Source organism: Somniosus microcephalus, chromosome 15 (assembly GCF_052327205.1).
Source record: "Somniosus microcephalus isolate GS21.2 chromosome 15, FLI_Smic_1.0, whole genome shotgun sequence".
NCBI classification, from domain to species: domain Eukaryota; kingdom Metazoa; phylum Chordata; class Chondrichthyes; order Squaliformes; family Somniosidae; genus Somniosus; species Somniosus microcephalus.
In genome coordinates, this window is record NC_141001.1 from 23,254,683 (window position 1) to 23,281,966 (window position 27,284).

Below are 27,284 nucleotides of genomic sequence, written 5' to 3' on the forward strand. Positions count from 1 at the left end.
CCCCCCACTCCCTGCTCTCGACCGCCCCCACTCCCTGCTCTCGACCCCCCCTACTCCCTGCTCTCGACCCCCCCATCTCCCTGCTCTCGACCCCCCCACTCCCTGCTCTCGACCCCCCCACTCCCTGCTCTCGACCCTCCCACTCTCTGCTCTCGACCCCCCCCACACTCCCTGCTCTCGACCGCCGCACTCCCTGCTCTCGACCCCCCCCACTCTATGCTCTCGACCCCCCCACTCTCTGCTCTCGACCCCCCCACTCTCTGCTCTCGACCCCCCACTCCATGCTTTCGACGCCCCCCACTCTCTGCTCTCGACCCCCACTCTCTGCTCTCGACCCCCCCACTCGCTGCTCTCGACCCCCCCCACTCTCTGCTCTCGACCCCCACTCTCTGCTCTCGACCCCCCACTCTCTGCTCTCGACCCCCCCACTCTCTGCTCTCGACCCCCCCCACTCTCTGCTCTCGACCCACCCACTGCCTGCTCTCGACCCCCCCCCCACTCCCGGCTCTCGACCTCCCCCCCCCGCCCCGCTACCAGGTCCCGACCCGCCCCCCCGCTGCCAGGTCCCGACCCTCCCCCCCGCCGCCATGTCCCGACCCTCCCCCCCCGCTGCCTGGTCCCGACCCTCCCCCCCGCTGCCAGGTCCTGACCCTCCCCCCCCCCGCTGCCAGCTCCCTAACCTCCCCGCCCCCGCTGCCAGTTCCCGACCCTCCCCCCCCCCCCGCTGCCAGGTCCCGACCCTCCCCCCCACTGCCAGGTCCCGACCCTCCCCCCCCCGCTGCCTGGTCCCAACCCTCCCCCCCGCTGCCAGGTCCCGACCCTCCCCCCCCGCTGCCTGGTCCCGACCCTCCCCCCCGCTGCCAGGTCCCGACCCTCCCCCCCCCCCCGCTGCCAGTTCCCGAACCTCCCCCCCCGCTGCCAGTTCCCGACCCTCCCCCCCCCGCTGCCAGTTCCCGACCCTCCCCCCCCCACTGCCAGTTCCCGACCCTCCCCCCCCGCTGCCAGGTCCCTCCCCCCCCCCGCCCCGCTGCCAGGTCCCTCCCCCCCCCGCTGCCAGTTCCCGACCCTCCCCCCCCCCGCTGCCAGCTCCCGACCCTCCCCCCCCCCCCGCTGCCAGTTTCCGACCCTCCCCCCCCCCCGCCCGCTGCCAGCTCCCGACCCTCCCCCCCCCCCCCGTTCCCTGCTCCCGGTTACCTGCTAACTGGCTGTGTCAATGCTGCTGCCAGATCTCAGGGGTTAAATCCAATCTCCCCACCCTTGCTCTTTGTTACAAGATTGGATGATTCTTGGGCTATCACTCAAAAATCCTTCCCCATCTCCTATATTTATTTATATTGCCCCTATGATTTTTCTCTCCATTTGCTCACAGCAGTGTCCGGGAGATTAATCTTCAATTCATTGAGACTCCAGGGCAATATAGGAGGTTTGGAATCTCTGCTTCAATGTCCTCTTGAGACCCTTCCTCCTCCTCATTGAGGACACTGGATCCATTCATAAATGGGTGTGGAAGCTCATACTTAAAAAGTGGCCCAAAGAACTTGTGAGTCATGCAAGCTTTTTCCCTTCTTCCTAAAATAACTCAAACAACAGTTGCGCTAATACCTGGATGCAGTCCCTAAAGCCGTGATCCAGGCCTGGAAGATGCCTGCAAGGAATGAGAAAGGATTTTTCTTGGTTATCGCAAAGTACATCAGCGGCAAGATGATCCCTCCATGGATGAGGAGCCCAGTGATTACCGTCACCATGTACATGCCCAGTTGCCTAGCAACGACTTCCAAGTCTTTAATGGCCACAATCTTTCCACAAATCAGACAGGCGATACCCAGGGGAGAGTACCTTAATAACACAAAGGAAACATCAAAGGTTAGAACTCAGAGAGAAACTTCATAGATTAGCACTCTGAACTGTGGCTCCCTAGCAGCCTCACCTCTGAGTCAGAAGGTCATGGGTTCATAGTCCCACTCCAAGGACTTGAGCACAAATTCTAGGCTGATACGCCAGTGCACTGTCAGAGGTGCTGTCTTTTGGATGAGACGTTACATAGGGGCCCCTTCTGCCCTTTCAGGTGGACGTAAAAGATCCCATGGCATTATTACAAAGGAGAGCAGGGGAGTTCTCCCAGGTGTCCTGGCCAATATTTATCCCTCAACCAGCATCTAAAACAAATTATGTGGTCATTATCTAATTGTTATTTGTAGGACCTTTGTGCACGACTAGTGTGTGGACCAACATTACAACAGTGACTACACAGCAACTAGTATCAGCTGTGGCTCAGTGGGTAGCACTCTCTAGGTGGGAGGGGCTAGGAGTGAACCAGGTGCTGCTGGTTGCCTGATTGCAGCAGGGAGTTGGAGTGAGTTTGTAAAAAGTTGGTGGTGGGTTTTGGGGTTTTTGTTTTCAGGTTTTAGGGCCTTTTTGGCCCACAAAAACAGCCAGATGGCTGCTGAGGGGCCCGGTGCCGGGCCCCTCAGAGGAAATGTTCCCAAGAGGAATTTAATTAGGGAAGAAACTGTGGTTGGAAGGGAATGAAAAAGGCCCAAAGATTTGGGTCGGGACCCTAGGAGGTTTGGAAAAGAAAACACGGTGGTGGTTCAGTGCGAGGATAAGGAGATACGAGCTTGGGATATTATCCAAGTGGTACATGAGGACTGTGGCAAGGGAAGCTGCTTTGCCTGCCGACCAAAGCCAAATGTTGGGTTCGAGGTGACGGTCAGTGGCCGAGAGGAGATGGAAAGACTTTTACTCAGTCTGAAAGTTGGCGATAAGTTCTTGGAGGTATCGCTGCTATATTCGGAAGAGGTGGAGGTCTCATTCCTAAACTTGCCAGTTTATATTGAGGACGAAGTGCTAATCAAAAAGTTGGAGGCGTGGGACATTAAAATTTTCTCAGCAATAAAGAGGAGATACTATCCAGGAACACGGATAGCAGATGGAACCTGTTACGTAAAGGTGCGGTTCCCAGAGGGGGTGAGGTCATTACCGTACAGCATGAAATTCAAGACACTGGAAGGAGTGCAGTACTTTCGAGCGCTGCATGATAACCAAGTGAAGGTTTGCTATTATTGTCTTGGACACGAACATCTTGTAAGAAACTGTCCAGACTTGTACTGTTACAATTACGGCGAGTCTGGACACATCGCTCAGAGCTGCAAGGCGGCGAGCTGTGGGGTGTGTCACAAACCCGCTGTGAGTGTGAGGCAGAAGGAAGCTCTATGAGTGATGAGGAGATGGGAGAAGGAGCAGGAGATGTGAGTGGAATGGCCAGAGGAGCGGAGCAATTGGAGGACACAGCTGGTAAATTGAAGGAAAAAAGAACACAGGAAGAGGCAGAAATTGTGGAGCAGAGAACAGGATGGAGATGGTGGAAAACACTCCAAGTGCAGTGGAAAAGAACAAAGACAGCAGCGGGCAGTAAGGGTCGAGTGCAGACTCGAGCCTTAATACGGTTCAGCTCTCCCTAAAGAATCTGGTGTCCGCGGGGGGGAGAGGAGGTGGGAGCGGGGTGCATGGTAAATGTAAGTACTCCAAAGAAAGATGGTGAGTCGGACATCTCAGTGAGCAGGAGGGGGCAAGACAAGGAGAGGGTGCAAGAGGCAGGAGCCTTAAAGGGGCAGCAGGACGGGATCGGTGAGACAAAGACGCCAGAAGGGAACAATATAGTTGCGCCATTGTCCCATAGAGAGAAGGATCAGGGAGCAAGGGTCAGAGGTGGAGATGAGGTCAAAGGGTTGGAGAACCTGTGATAGCAGGAAGACTCTCTATGGGAGATTATGTATCTGACGGGGAGCAGGCACAGAGGATTGCAGAAGAGCTTGAGAGTGAGGAATTAGAGGGGGGCAGAGACATGGAAGTCGGGGGTGGGGTGGCATCATGTGGAAATGGAAAGGTTAGTGAGAGGCAGAAGGAGGGAGAAAGGGCAGCTCCTGGGCCCAAACGTAATGCAAGGAAGAGGCTGAAGCAGCAGGGAAAGTTCAAACAGGAGGGAAAAAGATTCGGAGACTGCAGGAAAAAGCAACAGCTGGCCGAAAAGTTGGGAAGGAGCATGTGAGGAGGGCAGGGCCAGAGATTAAATGATGGGGAGATTATCAGGCATACTTCCCTTCTTTGGAGCCATGATTACATTGGTCTCGATTAATGTGAACGGACTGAGGGGTGAGAAGAAATTGCAGCAGTTGTTGCAGGGTTTTAAAGGTACGGACTTGTTGTGTCTGCAAGAAACCTTTTGGGATGAGGATATCCTAGAAAGAATTCAGAAGGTTTGGAAGGGAGAGGTGTTTGCAAGTTGTGCAAACAAAGTTGTGCAAACAATAACCGTAGAGGGGTGGCTGTTTTGGTGAGTCCGTCCATAAAAGAGAACGTTGCCTTGGTGGACAAGGACACTGAGGGGAGATTTTTACGGCTAAGGGTGAAAATGGAGGGATTTAATTGCGATCTCTTTAATATCTATGCACCGAACGACCATTGCAAGCGTCGCAAGTTTTTCGGGGGTTATTCACTGAAGCGGCAGAGGTAGAAAATCCTTGTATAGTGGGGGATTTTAATGTATTTTTTATCTCGGATGGATATTTCAGCCCAGATGGATGATTGTAAAAATGATGGCAAATTTAAATTTGAGAGACTTTTGGAGGGACCGGAACCCCATAAAAAGGGAGTTCTCCAGATCAGGTTGGGTGGGTGATGTTTTAAAACAGAGCCGAATAGATTTTGTGTTAATGTGGGAAGGGTTAAGTTCTGAGGTGATGGAGATTTATTATAAAAAAGTATTTTTTAGTGATCACTCGGCTTTAGTTCTTAGAATTAGTAACAGCAGAGTTAAGATCGGTTCAGGGGTGTGAATTTTAAACAATCAATACCTGAAAGAAATTGCTTATAAAGAAGGGATTATAAATATAATAAAGAATGCTCGGAAGGAACCTTTGTTCTTGAAAGAAAGAAGAGTTTGGTGGGACAATTTCAAATATGAGGTAAAAGTTTTTTCGGTACATTATGGGAAAAAGAGAGCGGCAGCTAACCGGCATCGAGAAGAGAATATAAACAAAAGGTTTACGGATGTCTGTAAAGCAGTTGACGGAGGGGATAAGGGAGCAGAGACTAAGTTCCGGGTGCTAAAGGAAGAGTGGGAATTATTGCAGGCTGAAAAATGCAAGGGGGCCATTCTCCGTGCAAAGGCTAGAGATGCATTGGAGGACGAAAGATGCACTAGATATTTTCTGGAGGAAGAGAAGCTGCGACAGAGATTATCATTAATTGGAGAGTTGAAGGTTGGGGAGAAGATCATTCATGAAAGTGGGGAGATTTTAGAGGTGGCTAGCAGCTTTTATCAAGAGTTATATACAAAAGAAGACATTTCCAATTTGGCGATGGAGAAGGTTACTGCATTTATTGAAGAGGGTATAACGGAGAATGATAGAAGCATGTGTGACAAAGAAGTAGGATTAGTGGAAATAAAAGTAGCAATAAGTGGAATGAAGGGGGGGAAAAGCCCTGGGTCCGATGGACTAAGTGCAGAATTTTATAAAGAATTTTTCGAGATTTTAAGTCCATTGCTCTTAGAAGTTTTTAAGGAAATTAAAATTGAGGGAAGCCTGGCCCCATCTATGAGGAGAGGTAGCATAAGCTTAGCTTATAAAAATAAAGGGGATAGACGGGATCTGAAGAATTATTAAATGTGGATTATAAGATCTTGGCGAGGGTTATGGCAAATCATTTGAAGGAGGTGTTACCGCAGATAGTTTTGCCCTCTCAGTCCTATGGAGTCATAGGCCGGGACATCGCAGACTCTGTGGTCTCAATCCGAGATGCGATAGAGCTCATGGAAGAGAGTGGGAGGGAGGCTTATGTATTAAAGATAGATCAAGAGAAAGCCTTTGATAGGGTCTCTCATGAGTTTTTATTGAAGGCTTTGGAAGCATTTGGTTTCAAGGAAAATTTCATTCAGTGGATAAGGATTTTTTATTCAAACATATTTAGCTGTGTTAAATGTAATGGTTTTTTATCCAAGTATTTTCCAATACAGAGACCAGTGAGACAGGGTTGTCCCCTGTCCCCATTGTTGTACACATTGATGCGAAAGAAACAAGGTGTAGTTGGGATTGTGGTCCCCAGTTCTGGCTGGTGTCGGTGATACACCAATATGCAGATCACACAACCTTAACATTGAGAAATGGGGGAGTCAGTGAGGAAAGCTATGGATGTAGTGGAGGAATATTGTAGAGCTTCAGGAGCCAGAGTGAATTATAGTAAGTCCCAATGCCTGGTTGGAGAAAGGGATAGGGGGGAATGGTTGGAGGAAAGTCCCTTTAAGGTGGTGGAGGTTTTGGAAGTTCTGGGGATGCATATGGGGTGCAAGAAAGACAGGGATGAAGTGGATTGATTAAATTGGGAACCGAAGGTTATGAAAATTGAATAGATTTTGGGAAGATGGGAAAGAAGGTGGTTGAAAGTGCAAGGAAGAGCAACAGTGGTGTCTGCTCTCCTGCTATCTAAGCTATGGTACTTATTGACGGTGGAGGATATTCCTGAGTGGGCGGAAAAGTCCATCCGAGAGGCTTGTGCGAGGTTTTTATGGGAAGGGAAACCAGCCTTGGTGGCTTACAATACCATCATTGGACGGAGAAATCAAGGAGGACTCAATTTCCCAGATATTGATTTGAAGAAAAAATCCTTTAGAATCAAATGGGTGAAGAGATTTCTTCAGAAGTCAAATACATGTTTTTGGAAGAGTTGTTTTGAGCATTTTTAAAAACGAAGTGGGATAGGAGGGCAGGGGATATTGTATATGGAATACAATAATATGTTTTTGAAATCGATTAAACTTCTCCCTAGGTTTTATAAGGGGGTTGTAGAAACTTGGGCCCAATTTTTAAAAAGTGTGCAGTTTATGCCCAAGGGGGCTGAGATATTTTTAGAACAGCCCTTATTTTTGAACAGGTGGGTCAACATCGAAGGAGAGGTTTTATTTAATCAAGCTTTTATAAAAGCTGGTATTATATCTGTGAAAGATGTATTATACGAGGTAATTCCAGGTTGGTTGCCGGAAGCGATAGTGAAGGACATGGTGTGGGAGGAGGATCAGGAGGTAGAGGGAAAAGCAATAGGAATCATGTATGAGAAGATTGTGAGGGCAATGCCACAGGATTGGATGGAAGAAATAAATGTGGAAATCTCCAAAGGAAGTAAAATGCGTCCTGCTTTTCCAAGCTTTGTACTGGAGAAAGGGGGAGAGTTGGTCCAATTTGACAACTGTAATACTCGAGATTTCTATGAGGTATTTAGAGAATGGAGATTCAAGACACCTGCTGGTCAGGAGTTTTGGCAGAGTATATACCCACAGCTGGACTTCAACAGGATTTGGAAGGGAGTGTGGGCGAATTTTAAATGTCCAGAATGGATTGAACTGGATTTCAAATTGGCTCTTTACCGGATTTTTACCATGACGGTCTTGTGCAAGATTGGACGAGTGGAGGCGGCAACTTGCCCAGTGTGTGGGACACGGGATGAGACTCTGTCCCATTTACTGGTGTTATGTCCGCAGTTAAATGACTTTAAGTACTATGTTCGACAGTTGTGTGAAGCTTTTTTGCTGGGTGGGGACCGAAGAGCAAGAATGGGAATCCCGTGGGACTCAATTTTGAGATGGGGATTGCAGGAGTGTCTGCCCGAGTCGAGCGGTGCGGCAATTAATTTAATGTTCAGTTTGGCTAGATTCGTGATTGTGCAAAGAAGGAATGCTCTGTTTTTTAAGGGGAGGAGAATCAATCTAAAAGAGTATTTTAAATATAAGCTAAAAGATCATTATAATGCTCTGTGGATGTTTTATTCAGAAAGGAATTTAAGGATAGTGTTTTACAACCAATTTTTAAAGTATAATCGATTAATATATGTTACAGGAGACAAATTAAACTTCAGGTTTTGATGTTAAAATGTGGTGGCGGAATGGCTGTGCAGAGCGGCGGAATTGATTTGTATGATACAATGAAATGATCACGATGTTGTAAATGTTCTTAAGGTTCAATAAAGTATATTAATAAAATTTTTTAAAGTGGGTAGCACTCTTGTCTCTGAGCCAGAAGGTTGTGGGTTCAGGTCCCACTCCAGAGACCTAAGCACAAAAATTGAGGCTGATACTCCAGTGCAGTACTAGGGAGTGCTGCACCGTCGGAGGTGCTTTCTGTCGGATGAGACTTTAAACTGAGGCCCCATCTGCCCTCTCAGGTGGATGTAAAAGATCCCGTGGCACTATTTCAAAGATTGCCGCAGCCAATATTTATCCCTCAATCAACATCACTACATCAGATTATCTGATCATTATCACATTGCTGCTTGTGGGAGCTTGCTGTACGCAAATTGGCTGCTGCATTTCCTACATTACAATAGTGACTACACTTCAAAAAGTACTTCATTGGCTGTAAAGCGCTTTGGGACGTCTGGTGGTCGTGAAATGCGCTATATAAATGCAGCTCTTCCTTTCTTTATACTTGGAAACAGGCATGAATGGCTTTGAGTCCATTTTGAGGTTGTCAAGCTAAAGCCAGCCAGGTGCTATTGTACTGTTTATTTGACCAAAGAATGTGATACCTGGAGACAAGTAAACCAGTTGGCATGATTGGAAGATGTCCCGCTGGATGTCTCCGACACGAAGCTCCATGCCCAAGCAGTAACCTACTCCCAATTCTTCAGTTCTTTTGGGCTAATTAAGATTATGTTGAACACCTGAAGACTCCGTGATGGTTAAATGGAACCTCAGATACAAGTTATGTTACAGATGCTGGGCCAGGGTTCGTATTATATATAGAGCGAGCAAAGTATCAAGTCTTTTACTTTTGTAACCAAAGAAATGCAAGTCAAAAGTTTTGTAATCAAGTGAAATATGCTCTGTTAATTCTCCACTCATATCTATCATTTATTTCTAATAAGCTTGATTTTTAGTTTATAGCATGAGTCATGCGACTGATGATTATTCTAGTATCCAAAGACAGATCACAAGAAGATGATTGTCAATTCAGTGAACTAAGTACAGTAACAAGGTTTCCTGGTCAACCCTTGTGTGATGCACTGTGAGTATAAAGACACACTCTGGTTCATACTGGGCAAGGGCTCCCATGCAAGAGTGGTCTTGCATGAAAGCCGTAAAAATATAATGCAGCCTGTAATCTAATCAAGTGGCTTGTAATGATCATTGGGCTTAGTCTTTAAATGATCATATGGTACGGGTTAGGTTTTGTAAAGCACGCTGTGACATTTTGTAGGAGCCAGAGAGGATTTGGGCTTGAGTTAGTATTTCAGCTCCATTTACCCACCTTTGTTCCATATCCCTTGATACACTTACTAATAAAAATCTATCAATCTCAGTCCTTAAAATTTCAATTGACCCCCCAGCCTCAACAGCTGTTTGGGGAAGAGTGTTCCAGATTTCTACGACATTGGTGTGAAAAAGTGCTTCCTGATTTCACACCTAAATGGCCTAGCTCTAATTTTAAGATTATGGTTAAGATTGTTGCATAGATTTACATAGAATTTACATAGATTTACATAGAATTTACATAGATTTACATAGAATTTACATAGATTTACATAGAATTTACATAGATTTACATAGAATTTACATAGATTTACATAGAATTTACAGCACAGAAACAGGCCATTCGACCCAACTGGTCTATGCCGGCATTTATACTCCTCCTCCTCCCACCCTACTTCATCTCACCCTATCAACATATCCTTCTAGTCCTTTCTCCCTCATACGCTTACCTAGCTTCCCCTTAAATGCATTTAAGCTATTTGCCTCGACCACTCCATGCGGTAGCGAGTGCCACATTCTCACCACTCCCTGAGTAAAGAAGTTTCTCCCGAATTCCTTATAGGATTTATTGGTGAAACTTCATCTATTGAACTAACTGTATGCTGCTAATTTAGGCCAGGAATGAACTCCTTGCTGGATTATTAATCTCAGAAATCTCTAATTCCTAGCTATATCATGTTTTCCAACCAGAAAAAGAAAGCAAATACTCCTTTCAAACTGACCGGACCGATATCCGACAGCTACACCTTAACTAATACTGTACTATGTTTTTAAGAAATGCATTTATTAGGTCAGTTAAAAATATCAACCAATGGCCAGGGAATCACTAATATGTATTCACAAGGTCGATGCTCCTTTGTACTAGCTCAGTAAAACCTTCCAATTGGGAGAAAGGTTTCATGAGAAGAACAGTTGAAGTGTTCCTCGCTAAAAGTGTTTTGGCCATAAATGGATTCAGATGGAACGGGGTCTAGAGCAGGCAGATGATGATGGCCTTTTGATGTTGTGGGGAGGGGAATCCTACAGACAATCATGATAATTGTAGATTGAATGGCTGTTTAAACAATGAGAGTGATACTGCCGCTCTTACCACATGATCATCGTCACCAGCTTCATAACAATCTCGTTGAGGATGTTGAAGAACTCCACCATCAGCTTTGCCTTCTCCCCCATTTTCCCCATAGCGATACCAAAGGCGATGAAGAACCCAATCATACCTGCAAGGGCAGGAATCACAAGTATCCTGAGACTGGGCGAATGAGCCATCTTCAAACAGTCATCACTGGTCACCAATAAATAACCCAAACATACACTTCGCACATATACCCAATCCTAGCTTTTCAACTCACCACCCCAGCGCAAAACTGGCATTATGGATTTGCCACCCCTTCTATAAATTACCCATTGAAATCAATGGAAATGATAATTGGGCGGCTTCTCTAACGGGCGGTTTCTATAATGGGAAGCTATAATGGGAAGTTTCTCTAACGGGCGGGCAATCATCAGTGACAGATTTATGCCCAGATATGGTCGTGGTTCATATCGGTACCAACAACATTGGTGGAAAAAGGGATGAGGCCCTGCAGGCAGATTTTAGGGAGCTAGGAAAGAGATTAAAAAGCAGGACCTCAAAAGGTAGTAATCTCTGGATTACTCCCAGTGCCACAAGCTAATGAGTATAGAAATAGGAGGATAGAGCAGATGAATGCATGGCTGGAGAGATGGTGCAGGAGGGAGGGCTTCAGATTCCTGGGACATTGGGACTGGTTCTGGGGGAATTGGGACCTGTACAGGCCGGACGGGTTACATCGCAACAGAGCTGGAAACAATGTCCTTGCGGGGGGTTTGCTAGTGCTGTTGGGGAGGGTTTAAATTAAGTTGGCAGGGGGATGGGCACCAGGATGTAGCATTAGAAAGAAGAAACAAAGTGCACAAAGGATGGGGAGAGACAACTAGCACTAGAGTAAGAAATAGTACGGTATTAGGTGGGGTCAGACTAAGAGAGAATACAAAAAGGTCTAAGACAGGTTTACAGTGTATGTGTGTAAATGTACGAAACATAGTAAACAAGGTTGGTGAGCTGCAGGCGCAAATAGACACGTGGGAATATGATGTCATGGCGATAACGGAGACCTGGCTCAAAAAAGGGCCGGATTGGGTATTAAATATTCCTGGATATAAGGTGTTCAGGAAAGATAGCGAAGGAAAGAAAGGAGGTGGGGTGGCAGTATTGGTTCAGGAGAATGTTACAGTGCTTGAGAGAAAGGATGTCCTGGAGGGGTCAAGGACAGAATTTATCTGGTTAGAGTTAAGAAATAATAGAGGTGCCATTACACTACTAGTTGTATTCTATAGACCACCAACTAGTGGGAAGGATATAGAGGAGCAAATTTGCAGGGAAATTACAGAGAGGTGCAATAACTATAGAGTAGTAATAATGGGGGACTTCAACTATCCTAATACAGACTGGGATTATAATAGTGTTAAGGGCAGAGAGGGGGAAGAATTTTTGAAGTGTGTTCAGGGGAACTTTCTTGATCAGTATGTTTCTGGCCCAACAAGGAAGGAGGCATTGCAGGAGCTGGTTCTGGGGAATAAGGTGGGTCAAGTGGAGCAAGTGTCAGTAGGGGAGCATTTAGGGATCAGTGATCATAGTATAATAATGTTTGGATTAGCTATGGAAAAGGACAGGGAGCAATCTAGAGTAAAATACTTAATTGGAAGAAGGCCAATTTCAGTGGGTTGAGAATGGATCTGGTCCAGGTAAATTGGAATCAAAGATTGGCAGGCAAAACTATAATCAAACAATGGGCTGCCTTTAAAGAGGAGATGGTTCGGGTACAGTCGAGGTACATTCCCACGAGGGGGAAAGGTAGGGCAAACTAAAGCCAGAGCTCCCTGGACGACGAAAGAGATAGAAAATAAGATGAAGCAGAAAAAGAGCGTGTATGACAGATGTCAGGTTGAGAATACAAGTGAGAATCAGGCTGAATATAAAAAATTCAGAGGGAAGTGAAAAAGAAAATAAGAGGGCAAAGAGAGGGTATGAGAATAGATTGGCAGCTAACATAAAAAGGAATCCAAGAGTCTTCTATGGGCATATCAATAATAAACAGGTTGTAAGAGGAGGGGTGGGGCCAATTAGGGACCAAAAAGGAGACCTTCACATGGAGGCAGAGGACATGGCTGAGGTACTAAATGAGTAGTTTGCATCTGTCTTCAAGGAAGAAGATGCTGTCAAAGTTATTGTGAAAGAGAAGGCAGTGGAGATACTGGATGAGATAAAAATTGATAAAGAGATACTAGAAAGACTGTCTGTACTTAAAGTTAATAAGTCACCGGGACCAGATGGGGTGCATCCTAGGATGCTGAGGAAGGTTAAGGAGGAAATCGCAGAGGTACTGGCCATAATCTTCCAATCCTCCTTAGATACAGGGGTGGTGCCAGAGGACTGGAGAATTGCAAATGTTACACCCTTGTTTGGAAAAGGGTGTAAGTATAAACCTAGTAACTACAGGCCAGTCAGTTTAACCTCGGTCATAGGGAAGCTTTTAGAAACGATAATCAGGGACAAAGTTAACAGTCAGTTGGGCAAGTGTGGATTAATTAAGGAAAGCCAGCACAGATTTGTTAAAGGCAAATCGTGTTTAATTAGCTTGATTGAGTTTTTTGATGAGGTACAGAGAGGGTTGATGAGGGCAATGCGGTTAACGTGGTGTATATGAACTTCCAAAAGGTGTTTGATAAAGTGCCACATAATGGACTTGCCAGCAAAGTTGAAGCTCATGGAATGAAAGGGACAGTGGCAGCAGGGATACGAAATTGGCGAAGTGACAGGAAACAGAGAGTAGTGGTGAACAGTTGTTTTTCGGATGGAGAAAGGTATACAGTGGTGTTCCCCAGGGGTCGGTTCTAGGACCACTGCTTTTCTTGATATATATTAAGGACTTGGACGTGGGTGTACAGGGCATAATTTCAAAATTTGCAGATGACACAAAACTTGGAAGTATAGTGAACAGTGAGGAGGATAGTGATAGACTTCAAGAGGACATAGGCTGGTGGAATGGGCGGACACGTGGCAGATGAAATTTAACGCAGAAAAGTGCGAAGTGATACATTTTGGTAGGAAGAACGAGGAGGGGCAATGTAAACTAAAGGGTACAATCCTAAAGGGGGTGCATGAACAGAGAGACCTGGGGGTATATATCATTGAAGGTGGCAGGGCAGGTTGAGAAAGCGGTTAAAAAAGCATACGAGATACTGGGCTTCATAAATAGAGACATAGGCCCCGATTTTCGGCTTGTGTGGGAAATGGTCAGGTTTCCCCGAATGTGGGGTTTCTGACACACATAAAAAAGTGTCAGCCAGCTCCACGCAATTTTCCCTCAAGTGGCCAATTAATTCCCAGCATGTGGGAAGCCTTGCTAATTGTCCAATTCGAGTCAGAAATCCCCACAGTATGATGTCATCATTCGTGGTGCTTTCAAGGTCCATAGCAAGCACTGCATCCTCTGAAGGCTTCCAAACGAACCATACAGGATGGCAGAGGAGCCTGCAGCAGCTGTGGCCAGTGCCAGACCCCGAGCTGCCTTCAAATTCGAAGAGTTTTCACTGCAGGCATTATTGGATGGGGTTAGGGCCCACAGGGAGGTCCTCTTCCCTAGTTCAGGGAGGAAGAGGCCTCCCACTGAGACCAATGCTGCATGGATGCAGGTGTCAGCAGATGCCAACTCGCTGGGAGGCACCAGAAGAACCTTGGCATTACATCTCTAACTCCTTCCTTTACTCCCCCACAGTACCATCCCGAGCCCCATCCTCACTGTGGAGGAGGAAGAGGCTGTGCAGCCAGACTCCTCAGAGGAAGCTCCAACTTCTGAGCGCGCAGCGTCAGCAGAAGTAAGCGCACCCAGCACCAGCGCAGACACTCACACCTCGGGGGGACCTTCGGGACATAGAGTAGTGTTGTCACCTGGTGTTTCACAGCTCACAAGTGAGCCTCAGCAGATTCTGGAGACAGGGACAGCAGTGGAGAGTCCTTGTCGGAGGGCGCAGGACTCTGCCAGCTCAGCTCAGCTGCGCTGCATGTTGACCCTCTGCCTCTGGGTCCATCTGCAAGAGAAGAGGTGATGGATCTCCATGCACAGATGCAGGAGTCTCTGGCAGGCTTTGTCTCCAGGGTCGCTGCGAGTGTAGAGCGAATGGAGGAGTCCATAGCGACCATGAGCAGAGCCTTTGTGGAGTCATTGGCGCATGAACGCATCACCATGGAAAGATTGGCAACCTCCATGGAGGAGATAACTCGCCAGGGTACGGAAAACATGGTGAGTGCTCATAAGAGAATGACATCTCTTGAGGAGCGTTGGCCATCTATTGAACAGAGAAACCAGATCTTCATGGAAGTCCTTCTGAGTAGGCCTGTCAGTGCAGAAACGGGTCCCCATGGTCCCCTAAAGCGCAGCAAGGTGCTCTCAAGCCACTTCCAAGTGCTGGCCCCTTCTGGCCTGTGCAGCTTCAGGTGAGTGAGCAGCAGCCTGGTGCTCCTGGTGCTCATCCTGCTGTTCCTGGTTCTGCTGCTGCCGCCTCTGCTGCTGGAGATCCTCTAATGGCAAGAAGGGAAGGAAAAAAGGCGTCCCATGCTTCTCGTAGATGCCTCCGCTGAGGAAGCGCTGAGTGAGGGTGGCGAGAGGGGCTTCCCAGGAGATCGCATTGGAGAAGTGTGTGAGGCTCCAACCTTCCACAGCTGTGCCTAAGCCTTGAAGAAGTAGCCCCAAACCTGCAACAACAAGGTCCCTCAACATACAAGTGCTGTCCCTTTAAATCGCAGCTTCTCCAATTGACCTGCAGCTGACAGCAAGCAAGCCGGCAAGCTTCATGCCAGGCCTCAGCAGCGGGGTTCCCCGCAGGCGTGTTTGATGTGGGAAAAGCCCCAAAGTCGCAACGGCCCCGGAAAATCTACTTCAACGATGTAATAATTGGTCATTAGTGCTCCGATGACCAGTCCCGCCAGCGGCGGCCGGGACTGCAGCGGGTCGCGGAGAAACGGCGGTCCGAAAGTCGGACGGGCGGGGAATCAGGCGGGGGGGTCCCGACCCGCTTTTTCAGCGATTTTCGGCCCTCGGCCGCCTGAAAAGCCGCCCGACGGCTAGCAGAAAATTGACCCCATAGAGTAGAAAAGCAAGGAAGTTATGGTGAACCTTTATAAAACACTGGTTCGGCCTCAACTGGAGTATTGTGTCCAATTCTGGGCACTGCACTTTAGGAAGGATGTGAAGGCCTCAGAGAGGGTGCAGAAAAGATTTACGAGAATGATTCCAGGGATGAGGGACTTCAGTTACATGGATAGACTGGAGAAGCTGGGGTTGTTCTCCTTAGAGCAGAGAAGGTTGAGAGGAGATTTGATAGAACTGTTCAAAATCATGAGGGGTCTAGACAGAGTAGATAGAGAGAAACTGTTCCCATTGGCAGAAGGGTCGAGAAGCAAAGGACACAGATTGGCAGAAGAACCAAATGCGACATGAGGAAAAACTTTTTTTACGCAGTGAGTGGTTAGGATCTGGAATGCACTGCCTGAAAGGGTGATGGAGGCAGACTCAATCGTGGCTTTCAAAAGGGAATTGGATAAGTACCTGAAGGAAAAAAATGTGCAGGGCTACGGGGAAAGGGTGGGGTAGTGGGACTAGCTGAAGTGCTCTTGCAGAGAGCTGGCACGGGCTCAATGGGCTGAATGTTGTAGCCATTCTATGATTCTACAGCAAGTTCCAAATCTAGTACCCCCATTCCATCACTTGCAGCAGTCACAATCCTGATACAAAAGGTAAATCATGCTTGACTAATCTACTGGAATTTTTTGAGGATGTAACTGGAAGAATAGATAAGGGTGAACCACTGGATGTGGTGTATTTGGACTTTCAGAAGGCTTTCGATAAGGTCCCGCATAAGAGATTAGCGTGCAAAATTAAAGCACATGGGATTGGGGGTAAGTACTGACTTGGATAGAAAACTGGTTGGCAGACAGGAAGCAAAGAGATGGAATAAACGGGTCTTTTTCCGAGTGGCAGGCAGTGACTAGTGGGGTACCGTAGGGATCGGTGCTAGGACCCCAGCTATTCACAATATATATTAATGATCTAGACGAAGGAATTAGATGTAATATCTCCAAGTTTGCAGACGACACAAAGCTGGGTGGGCATGTGTGCTGTGAGGAGGATGCAGAGAAACTCCAGTATGATTTGGACAGGTTGGGCGATTGGGCAGATGCAGTATAATGTGGATAAATGCGAGGTTATCCACTTTGGTGGCAAAAACAGGAAGGCAGATTATTATCTGAATGACAATAGATTGGGAAAAGGGGAAGTGCAACGAGACCTGGGTGTCCTTGTGCACCAGTCGCTGAAGGAAAGCATGCAGGTGCAGCAGGCGGTTAAGAAGGCAATTGGTATGCTGGCCTTCATAGCGAGAGGATTCGAGTACAGGAGCAAGGATGTCTTGCTGCAGTTGTACAGGGCCTTGGTGAGACCACACCTTGAGTATTGTGTGCAGTTTTGGTCGCCTTATCTGAGGAAAGATGTTCTTGCCATGGAGGGATTGCACCAAAGATTCACCAAACTGATACCTGGGATGGCAGGAATGACGTATGAAGAGAGATTGGGTCGATTGGGCTTATATTCGCTGAAGTTTAGAAGAAGGAGAGGGGATCTCATTGAAACTTATAAAATTCTAACAGGACTAGACAGACTAGATGCAGGAAGGCTGTTCCCTATGGCGGGGGAGTCCAGAACCAGGGGTCACAGTCTAAGGATAAGGGGTAAGCCATTTAGGACTGAGATGAGGAGGAATTTCTTCACCCAGAGAGTGGTGAACCTGTGGAATTCTCTACCACAGAAGGCAGTTGAGGCCAATTCATTAAATATATTCAAGAAGGAGTTAGATATATTTCTTAAGTCTAAAGGGATCAAGGGATATGGGAAGAAAGCAGGGACAGGGTACTGAATTTGGATGATCAGCCATGATCTCATTAAATGGCAGAGCAGGCTCGAAGGGCCGAATGGCCTACTCCTGCTCCTATCTTCTATGTTTCTATGATATCTGCATGCATTCTCAGCCTGCAGCACACAGAGCATTGGCAGGCTATTAATGGGAAAGTACACCTACAATTGGTCTCAGCACCACTGGCCTAGTGATGGAAGGAAAACAGCTGGGGTTCCCGTTTGCACTGATTCCGGCTGCAAAGTGCAGCGGTGTTGGCCTCGGGTCAGAGGACCATCAGGCATCCACTGTTATAGTACGCCAATAGTCAGTATTTAGGTTCACACAGAAGGAGTGGGAGAATGGACAATGCAAAAGTTAATACATTCCGGATAGGAAGGGGCAAACTGGCAGCAAAAAGGAGCACATTCATTTATACTGCTATTGAGTAAATCAATGACTTTCAGCCCTTCCTATACACATACATTTACAGATGTCTCTCACATCTCCCGCCCCCACTCAGGAAAGTGCAAGCATGTGCTTCAGTGTGACTCAGTCCCCTCAGAGAGGTACATGTATGTCAGTGTGACTCAGTCTCCTCAGAGAGGTACATGTATGTGTGTCAGTGTGACTCAGTCCCCTCAGAGAGGTACATGTATGTGTGTCAGTGTGACTCAGTCCCCTCAGAGAGGTACATGTATGTGTGTCAGTGTGACTCAGTCTCCTCAGGAAGGTACCTGTATGTGGATTGATATCTCTTGTCTTTTCTCATATACATGTGTGTCAGTGAGACTGAAAACCACCAGGGATGTAAGTGTACTGGTGTTTCCCAGTCCCCCTCCGCGAGGTACGTGTATCAGTGTTTGCAGGACAGGGCCTGGACGATACTGATAGGGATAAGTGGAAGAGAACGTGGGGAGGCCTAGACTATACAGAGAGCTGCTGGATAAGACAAATGTATTTTTCCCCATCTAAAATTTCTTGTGCTCCGTAAGATACAGAAGGATTAATGTTGAGATGACTCTACCCAATACGTTCATCCCATCCTTGAACTGCAAGCTTTTTGTTACGGTGAAGCTGGGTCCTTCCGACTCTCCCAGTGTATCATTCACCACTTCCAGCATGAGCCCAGTGAGGTTGGAAATGCCTTGATCCTCAGGGGGATTCTCCACTTTCTTGGTTACCGTTTGTATCTATTGGAGGAGAGAAGGAAAGTTAGGGGAGTGTTGTGTCTGTACCTGTGCCGTTATACTTAAACACAATTAGTGCTCAGAACCCCGAGATTGCAAACATGCTGCTTCTTTATTCAAAAGGAAAGTTCCGGAGAAAAGTACAGAACAAAAGAGAACAAACCCAACCATTCATCTGCTGTGACAGCACCACCGCAGGTGGGAGGAGAACACATAATACATAACATATTCCTCCCCTCTTAAATGAAATGTCCACATTATTCCTCAACAGCTAAGTTACTTTCAATGCACTCAACTAACCAAGGGTAGAGGTAGACTGCCTCAAACCCTGACTTTACCCTGGGGTTTATTCTGCCCCAGACTTGTGGATAAGTCACTAAGCCTACAGATCCAAGCGTCTTGGAGGCCGCCGCTCTCTGACAGGATACCGGCGGTCATCGCTGGCTTCCACAGCAGTAGGCATTGACACAGGCCTGGATGGAGAAGGTGCCTGTGTTAGTCGAAAGTCAGGAGTTTGCACAGGTGGAACAGCCTCTTTGACTTCCTGTGTTGGAGAAGAGCACTGTGGCGAAGGATGCTGGTTTGCGGTATCATCTGGAAACAGTTCAGGCCAACCAGCCGTTGGAGCCTCTGTGGCTGTCTCTGCTCCTAGCAACAGTTGATCAGTGTGTCTTCTCCAGATGACATCCTCAGCAGTCTCAACCGTGTAAGACACAGGGCCCGTCTGCGCGATCACTGTAGCAGGAACCCATTTCGGTCCAGTGTTGTAGTTTCGAGCTAGGATGTGCTCTCGAGGATGAAACCATCTCTCCTTGGCTCTTTTCTCTCTTCTTTCAATTTGAGCTTGTTGTTGATGTTGGACAACCTGCTCTGCCCTTGGAGGTTTGAGTAAGTCAAAACTTGTCTGCAACTGCCTCTTCATCATGAGCGAAGCGGGGGCAGTTTTGGTTGTGGCATGCGGCTCATTCCTGTAGGACAACAGGAAGCTGTTCAGACGTTGGTGGATTGAGCCCTGACCTTGCGATGCCTTCAAGGTGTGCTTCAAAGTTTGCACGAACCTTCCTGCCAGGCCGTTAGTAGAGGGATGGTAGGGTGCAGACCTGATGTGTTGGACACCATTCACTTGCAGGAAGGTTGCAAACTCCTGTGACACAAATTGTGGACCGTTGTCACTTACGAGTTGTTCCGGTGAGCCATAACGGCTGAACATCTCACCAAGTTTCTCAATTGTTTTCTCTGCCGTGGTAGACCTTGTCACAGCGACCTCCGGCCACTTGGTACGAGCGTCCACAACCCACAACCACCATAAACATCTTCTCTTCGAAAGGACAGGTGAAGTCCACATGTACTCTCTGCCACACTTCTGCAGGCCAATCCCAGGGGTGTAGGGTTGCCAGCTGTGGAACATTCCGGACCCTTTGACACGGGGAACATGTTTTGGCTTTCTCCTCAATATTTCCATCGAGACCTGGCCACCAGAAGTAGCTTCTTGCCATTTCCTTCATCCGAACCATCCCACTGTGGCCTGTATGAAGTTGTTGCAGTACAGGTTCCCTCAGAGGTGGCGGAATGATGACACGGCGTCCCCAGAGAAGAGAACCTGCCTGGACGGAGAGCTCATTTCTTTTTGAAACGTAAGGTTTCAAACTAGGAGAATCTCCTGTAGCTCTCCCTTGAATGACATCGTCCATTACCTCAGACAGGACTGGATCGTTACGGGTGTGCCTTTGCACCTGAGCTGCAGTGACAGGTGCTCCCTCCACTTGTCAGAAGTAGATAGAAGATGTCTATCTGACGAGGCTCTGGGGGAGTAACAGGCAAGGGCAGCCTCGAGAGACCGTCTGCATTGCCATGCAAGTCTGATTTGCGATATTTGATGCCGTATGTGTGTCCCGACAACAGTAAAGCCCACCTTTGCATCCTGCTTGCAGCAAGAGACGGAATTCCGGTGTGGGGCCTGAAGATTGAAGCCAATGGATGGTGGTCCGTCAGGAGTGTGAACCTTCTCCCAAACAGGTACTGATGAAATTTTCGAATTCCAAAAATGATTCCCAAGGCCTCGCGCTCAATCTGTGCATAGTTACTCTTGGCCTTGTTCAAGGTGCGTGATGCGAAGGCGATAGGTTTCTCTTCACCAAAAGGCATGATGTGGGATATGACTGCTCCCACACCATATGGTGATGCATCACATGCTAGCTGCATGGGTAGCTTTGGGTCGAAGTGTGTCAGGACCTCCGACTTCAGCAATGCTTTCTTTGCTTGGGCGAAAGCTTTGTTGCACAGTTCAGTCCATTTCCATGTTTTGCCTTGACATAGCAACTGATGTAACGGCTTCAGCAATGTTGCTAAGTCTGGAATAAACTTTCCATAGTCGTTAAGTAACCCCAGGAATGAACGTAACTGGCTCACATTCTGGGGTGCTGGGGCCTCCGCGATCGCCTTGACCTTTGACGGCGCCTTGTGCAGGCCGGTAGCGTCAATCACATGCCCCAGGTACTCAACTGAAGACTGAAAGAATTCACATTTGTCCTTACGAACTCTGAGTCTGTACTTTTTCAGTCGCTGTGGTGTCGCATCCAAGTTCAGAAGATGATCCTCCTCATTTGTCCCAGTGACAAGGATGTCATCCAGGTAGCACTGGACTCCTGGCAGTCCACTCAAAATCTGATCTATTGCCCTTTGGAATAGAGCAGGGGCCGACGTAATTCCAAACGGAAGGCGGCAGTATCTGTATAGCCCCTTGTGTGTCACAATTGTCAGCAGCTCCTTTGATTTGTCATCGACATGCATTTGTAGATAAGCCTGGCATAAGTCAATTTTGCTGAACTTTTGCCCTCCGGCCAGACCCGTAAAGAGATCACCAATGAGGGGAAGAGGGTACTGTTCCGCAGACAGCACCGGGTTAATAGTCACTTTAAAATCCCCGCAGATTCGAATAGATCCATCCTTTTTCAGGACAGGAACAATGGGTATGGCCCATTTGCTCACACTCACAGGCTCCAGGACTCCATTCTCGACTAAGGCCTCCAAGTTAGCCTCAACTTTTGGCCTAATTGCATAGGGTACAGGTCGGGCTTTGTGAAACTTTGGCTTGCTGTCAGGTTTAATGTCCAGTCTCACGCTAATCTTTTTCATGCTCCCAAATTCACCATTGAAGAGTTCTGCATGTTTGTTTAAAACTGCAGTCAGACCTGACTCCCCTTTTGACATAATGCGGACTGCAGGCCAGTCCAGCGTGATTTTCTCTAGCCACGCACGTCCCAGTAGAGATGGGTAATTTCCCTTTACCACATATAGTGGCAGTTTCGCAGTCTGTCCGTTCAATTTAACTGTCACCTCAATGGCGCCTCTCATGGCCACAGGTTCGCCGGTATACGTCTTTAGCACAATGTTTGTTGGCTGAAGGGTAAGGTGCTTTAGCATTTTGTTGTAGACAGTGTCTGAAACAAGGGACACAGCCGCGCCTGTGTCCACCTCCATCCGCACTGATTGTCCCTCCACCAGTGGTGACACCCAGTAGCCATTTGGACCACCTGCCACCGTTAGTATGTGCACCTCTTCCTCCTCAGAGGTGTCGCTCCCCTCTGTTTCGCTTGTTCCATCATGCTGCACTGAATGAACACTCTTTTTCTTCTCTTGTCCAAATACAGACATTTTGTTTTCATGCTTCCCAGCTCTGTCTGTTCTTTTTTTACCTCTACAGGCACGTTCAATGTGACCCTTTTTGCCACAGTTTCGGCATTCCAGCTCTGTACACCAGCAGTCATTAGCGTGATGGCCCATTTTTCCACAACGGTAACATGTGCCATTCCGCGCACCTTTAGGCTCAGACGACACCTTGTGAACTCTCCCTGTTGAACTAAATTGGTGAGCCTCCTTTTCTGCCATCTTCATGGAGACACTAACTTCAATGGCCTTTTCAAGAGTAAGGTTGTCCTCAGTAAGAAGGCGCTTCTGTGTGGCTGCACTTTGCAGACCACACACAAGTCTGTCTCTAATGGTGTCATTCAGCACCTCCTTGAACTCGCAGTGTTCTGACAACCTTTTCAAAGCAGCAATAAGCATAGTCACTGTTTCTCCCTCTTCTTGATTCCGTTTGTGAAATCTAAATCTCTCAGCAATAACCAGAGGTTTCGGTGAAAAATATGCTCCAAGAATTTCCACTAGTTGTTTATATGTTTTAGTTCCTGGCTTAACTGGCTGTACAAGGCTGCGCAGTAAATTGAATGTCTTTGCTCCCATTATACTCAAAAAGTGAGGCACGACCTTATCGTTTGCCACCGCATTCGCCAAAACAAAATAGTCAAAACGTTCCGTATAAGAGCTCCATTGCTCAATATTTTCATCAAAATCACCGATGTTTCCGAATATAGCAGCCATCTCACATTTCAAATTTTAATTTCTGTTTACTCACTGCACCCGTAACGTTAATGTAATGCTGCAATCTCTGTTCTGAGTGTTTTGTAGTCGAAAACAAGAAAGTTCCCACAACGCAGATTCATCCCATCCTCGTCGCCACTTTGTTGTGTCTGTACCTGTGCCGTTATACTTAAACACAATTAGTGCTCAGAACCCCGAGATTGCAAACATGCTGCTTCTTTATTCAAAAGGAAAGTTCCGGAGAAAAGTACAGAACAAAAGAGAACAAACCCAACCATTCATCTGCTGTGACAGCGCCACCGCAGGTGGGAGGAGAACACGTAATACATAACAGGGAGAACTAAATAAATATATTCCAGATCGTAAACTTCCCGGCACTGGTGGATTCTGAGACTCAGAGACATTCAAATCAGTGTTCAGGGGCCAGGAGCCTGTTCAGCAAATCATGCTGGATTTACTAAGTGACAGAACATTGTTACTGCACCACGGATTATTATATAGACACCCGGCCAGCGCCTACTGTTCCTGGGGTGGCCATTTGGAGTGCGAGGGTTCCATTGCACCCATTGTCTGATGTCACACGTCCTCCTACAGATCATTGGAACAGGAGAAGGCCATTCAACCTCTGAAGCCTGTTCTGCCATTCAATCAGATAATGGCTGATCTGTACCTCAACTCCATTTAGCCACCTTAGCTCTATATCCCTTGATACCATTACCCAACAAAAATCTAACGATCTTAGTCTTGAAAGTTCCAATTAACCCAGCATCCACGTCTTTGCTGGCGAGAGTTCCAGATTTCCACCACCCTTTTTATGACAAAGTGGTTCCTGATTTAATTTCTAGCTCTTATTTTAAGATTATAGCTCCTCGTTCTTGATTCCCCCACCAGAGGAAATAGTTTCTCTCTATCTACCCTATCGAATCCCTTTATCATTTTAAATACCTTTATCAGATCACCCCGCCAATTTTCTACACTCAAGGGAATACAAGCCAAGTTTATGCAACCTGTTCTCATAATGTAACCCTTTAAGCCCCAGTATCATTCTGCTTATGGAGTTTGTGTTAATTAACTTATTTATGCTAATGTATTATTATCAAGTGTTAAACAGCCAGCTGCTCAAAACAGAGCTGGAGTACAAGCTGCTCTAGATTACAGGGAACTTTACAGAAATGGTAAGTGTGGGAGAGGCCGATCCTTACTCCGAGATGAACTCCAGGTGATTATTTTTTGGGATAATTAATTTCCCAGGCTGCTCTGTGCAGCTCTGCTTTTCCCTAATTTAGCTGTTTAACTGCATTGGGGATTCTGGGGCATGCGGGCCGAGAGTCTGTTGTCAGATCCATGACCAGCGCTGTCTGCTTGCCAAGTATGAGCTATTACATGTGAAGATGGGGGAGGGGGGAGAGACTCTAATGTGCCAAGAGGACCCTCACCACCTACATCACCCCAGCACATCAGCATTAAAACAAAATATACTGACTCCCTACTGACCTTCAGATGTCCCCAGCTTCTCCTTCCCTCCACCTGATGTTACCTAACTGCTCCTTCCCTCACCAGATGTCTCCTGTCTTCTCCATCCCACTCCCCATTGCCCTGCTCCCCACCTCCAGACAGCACACATCTGCTCCTCTCCTCCACAAACACCAGTCCATCACATGTACGTGTATCGGTGAAGCAGTGTCCCGGTTTGAACAAATCACTAGTTTCATTACCTGTTGAAAGCAAGCTTGCACCAGATTATCAGGGAAGAGATTTCGGATGAGGTCCAGGAAGGCATCCAGGCTTGACACCTCATCGTTCTTCTTCCCTTCTCCCAGCTGCTTCTTCAGCGCAGGGTCCCCAGGATGAATGGCGAGCACCAGGATCACACCGAGCACAGCAGCGATGATGGTGGTAGACATGTAGTACACCATGGCTCTGGTTCCCAGGCGCCCGCTGGCCTTTGCATCGAGACCAGACAGACCTTGTCAATGTCAAAAACACATTCTTGAAACAGCGGGTTAAAGCTGGACCGACATTAATTTATATTGTGTACAATTCCCAAACACCAGCTTCCAATATTTGGGATCATCAGCCAAACCTTATTTACAAAGGACAGAAAAACCCCAGAGTGAACAGGGTGTAAATCAGGCGTTCTCACCATGTGGGTTAGGTTGAAATTGGGGCTTACATCATCGAATCATAGAATGATACGGCACAGAGAGAGGTCATTCTACCCATCGTGTCTGTGCCGGATGGCTCTTTGGTAGAACGATCCAATTAGTCCCACTCCCCTGCTCTTTCTCCATAGCCCTGCAAAAGTTTCCCCATCTAGTATTTATTCAATTCCCTTTTGAATGTTATTATTCAATCTGCTTCCACCACCATTTCAGACAGTGCATTTCAGATCATAACAACTCGCTGCATAAAGAAATGTTTCCTCATGTCGCCTGTGGTTCTTTTGCCAATTACCTTGAATCTGTGTCCTCTGATTACCGACCCAGCTGCCACTGGAAACAGTTTGTCCTTATTTACTCTATCAAAATCCTTCATGATATTCAACACCTCTATTAAATCTCTGCTTAACCTTCTCTGCTCTAAGCAGAACAACCCCAGCTTCTCTAGTCTCTCCATGTAACTGAAGTCCCACATCCCTGGCACCATTCTAGTAAATCTCCTCTGCATCCTCGCTAAGGCCTTAACATCCTTCCTAAAGTGTGATTCACAGAATTGGCCACCATATTTCAGCTGGGACCGAATTAGTGTTTTATAAAGGTTTAGCATAACTTTCTTGCCTTTGTACTCAATGGGCTGGATTTTCATTGAGGAGTCGGGTTGGAGGCAGGACTACAACTTTCGGGGTTGTAGTCCCGCCTCCATTGAGTTCTAGCCAACCCACGTGATTTTGACTTGATTGGCCTTGTTGAGCCCGCCCAGCAGGCTCAGCAGGCCAATTAAGGGCCACCCGACAACAGGTGACGTCACAGATTGAAATTTCATCTGTCAAGACCTTTTGACAGATGAAATATCAGCGTTTTACAGCTGTTTGAAACTGTCAAACACTGACAATCTGTACTCCAAGTTAATTCCTTCCTGTCAGGATGATTTAGTGATCTCCCCAGAACAGAAAGCTGAATGCTGCAGTTATTGACAGCTCGCAGCCATTCTGCTTTCTGTGCCGGTGAGATGAGGGACTCCCGAGACCTGAAGGAAGGAAGCCTGTAAAAGTAAGTAAAGGTATGTAAAACTTCTTTAAACACTTTACACACACCAAACACACTTACCTTTGCACTCATGCACCCATCACTCACCTGAACACCGGACATCTCGACCCCTCCAAGCCTTTCATCCCGACGGTCTGCCTCCTCTAACTTGGCGTAGTTTGGAGCCATCGGGAATCCCACACTTCAACCTTAAAAATAGGGATTAGGCTAAAAACTACCTGTTAACAGGCAGTTAATTGGCACTAATCCCCTTCCCGCCTCGGGGAGGCGGGTCCCAGTGAGGGGCGGGTACCCGCCTCCTTTGAAACTGGCATGGAGGCGGGTTGGTGTCGGGACCCCTGATTTCGGGATTTTAACCCCCCACACGCCTCCAATCCCGCATCCACAGCCCAATGAAAATCCTGCCCAATGCCTTTATTCATAAGGATCCTGTATGTTTTTTTTTAACAGCCTTCTCAACATTCAAAGATTTGTATATATACACCCCCAGGTCTCTTTGTTCCTGCATCCCTTTTAAAATTGTACCATTTAGTTTATGTTGCCTCTCCTCTTCCTACCAAAATGAATCACTTCACACTTCTCTGCGTTCAATTTCATCCACCACATGTCTGCCCATTTCACCAGTCTATGTCCTCCTGATGTCTGTTACTATCCTCCTCATTGTTTACTACATTTCCAAGTTTCATGTCCTCTGCAAACTTTGAAATTATGCCCTGAATACCCAAGTTCATTGTCAGTAATATATTTCAAAAAGAGCAGTGGTCCTAATACCGACCCCTGGGGAACACTACTGTATACTTCCCTCTAGTCTGAAAAACAACCGTTCACCACTACTCACTGCTTTCTGTCCCTTAGCCAATTTCATATACACACTGTCACTGTACCTTTAATCCTATGGGTTTTAATTTTGCTAACAAGTCTATCTGTGGTAATTTATCAAATGCCTTTTGAACGTCCTTATACACAACATCAACCTCAGTACCTTCATCAACCTTCTCCATTACTTCATCAAAGAACCCAATCCAGTTAGTCAAACATGATGTGTCTTTGACAAATCTATGCTGGCTGTCATTTATTAATCCATATTTTTCCAAGTGACAATTAATTTTGTCTCTGATTATTTTCCCCACTACCGATGTTAGGCTGGCTGGCCTGCAGTTGCTGGGTTTATCTCTCCCTTTTTTCAACAGGGGTATAACATTTGCAATCTTCCAGTCCTCTGGCACTGCTCCCATACCGAAG

At 47.1% G+C, this 27,284-nt stretch overlaps 1 protein-coding gene across 1 annotated transcript in view; it reads right to left on the reverse strand.

Moving 5' to 3' along the window:
- Positions 1-1,358: 1,358 nt before the first annotated feature.
- Positions 1,359-27,284, reverse strand: part of LOC147106578 (excitatory amino acid transporter 2-like) — a 354,111-nt gene continuing 328,185 nt past the window's right edge. Inside the window, exons 4-7 of the mRNA XM_086007551.1 lie at positions 24,552-24,802; positions 18,294-18,459; positions 10,392-10,518; positions 1,359-1,836 (exon numbers count right to left, since the gene is read on the reverse strand). Coding sequence (XP_085863677.1) covers positions 1,596-1,836; positions 10,392-10,518; positions 18,294-18,459; positions 24,552-24,802 — 785 coding nt within the window. The 3' untranslated portion in view covers positions 1,359-1,595. The remainder of the gene's footprint in view (positions 1,837-10,391; positions 10,519-18,293; positions 18,460-24,551; positions 24,803-27,284) is intronic.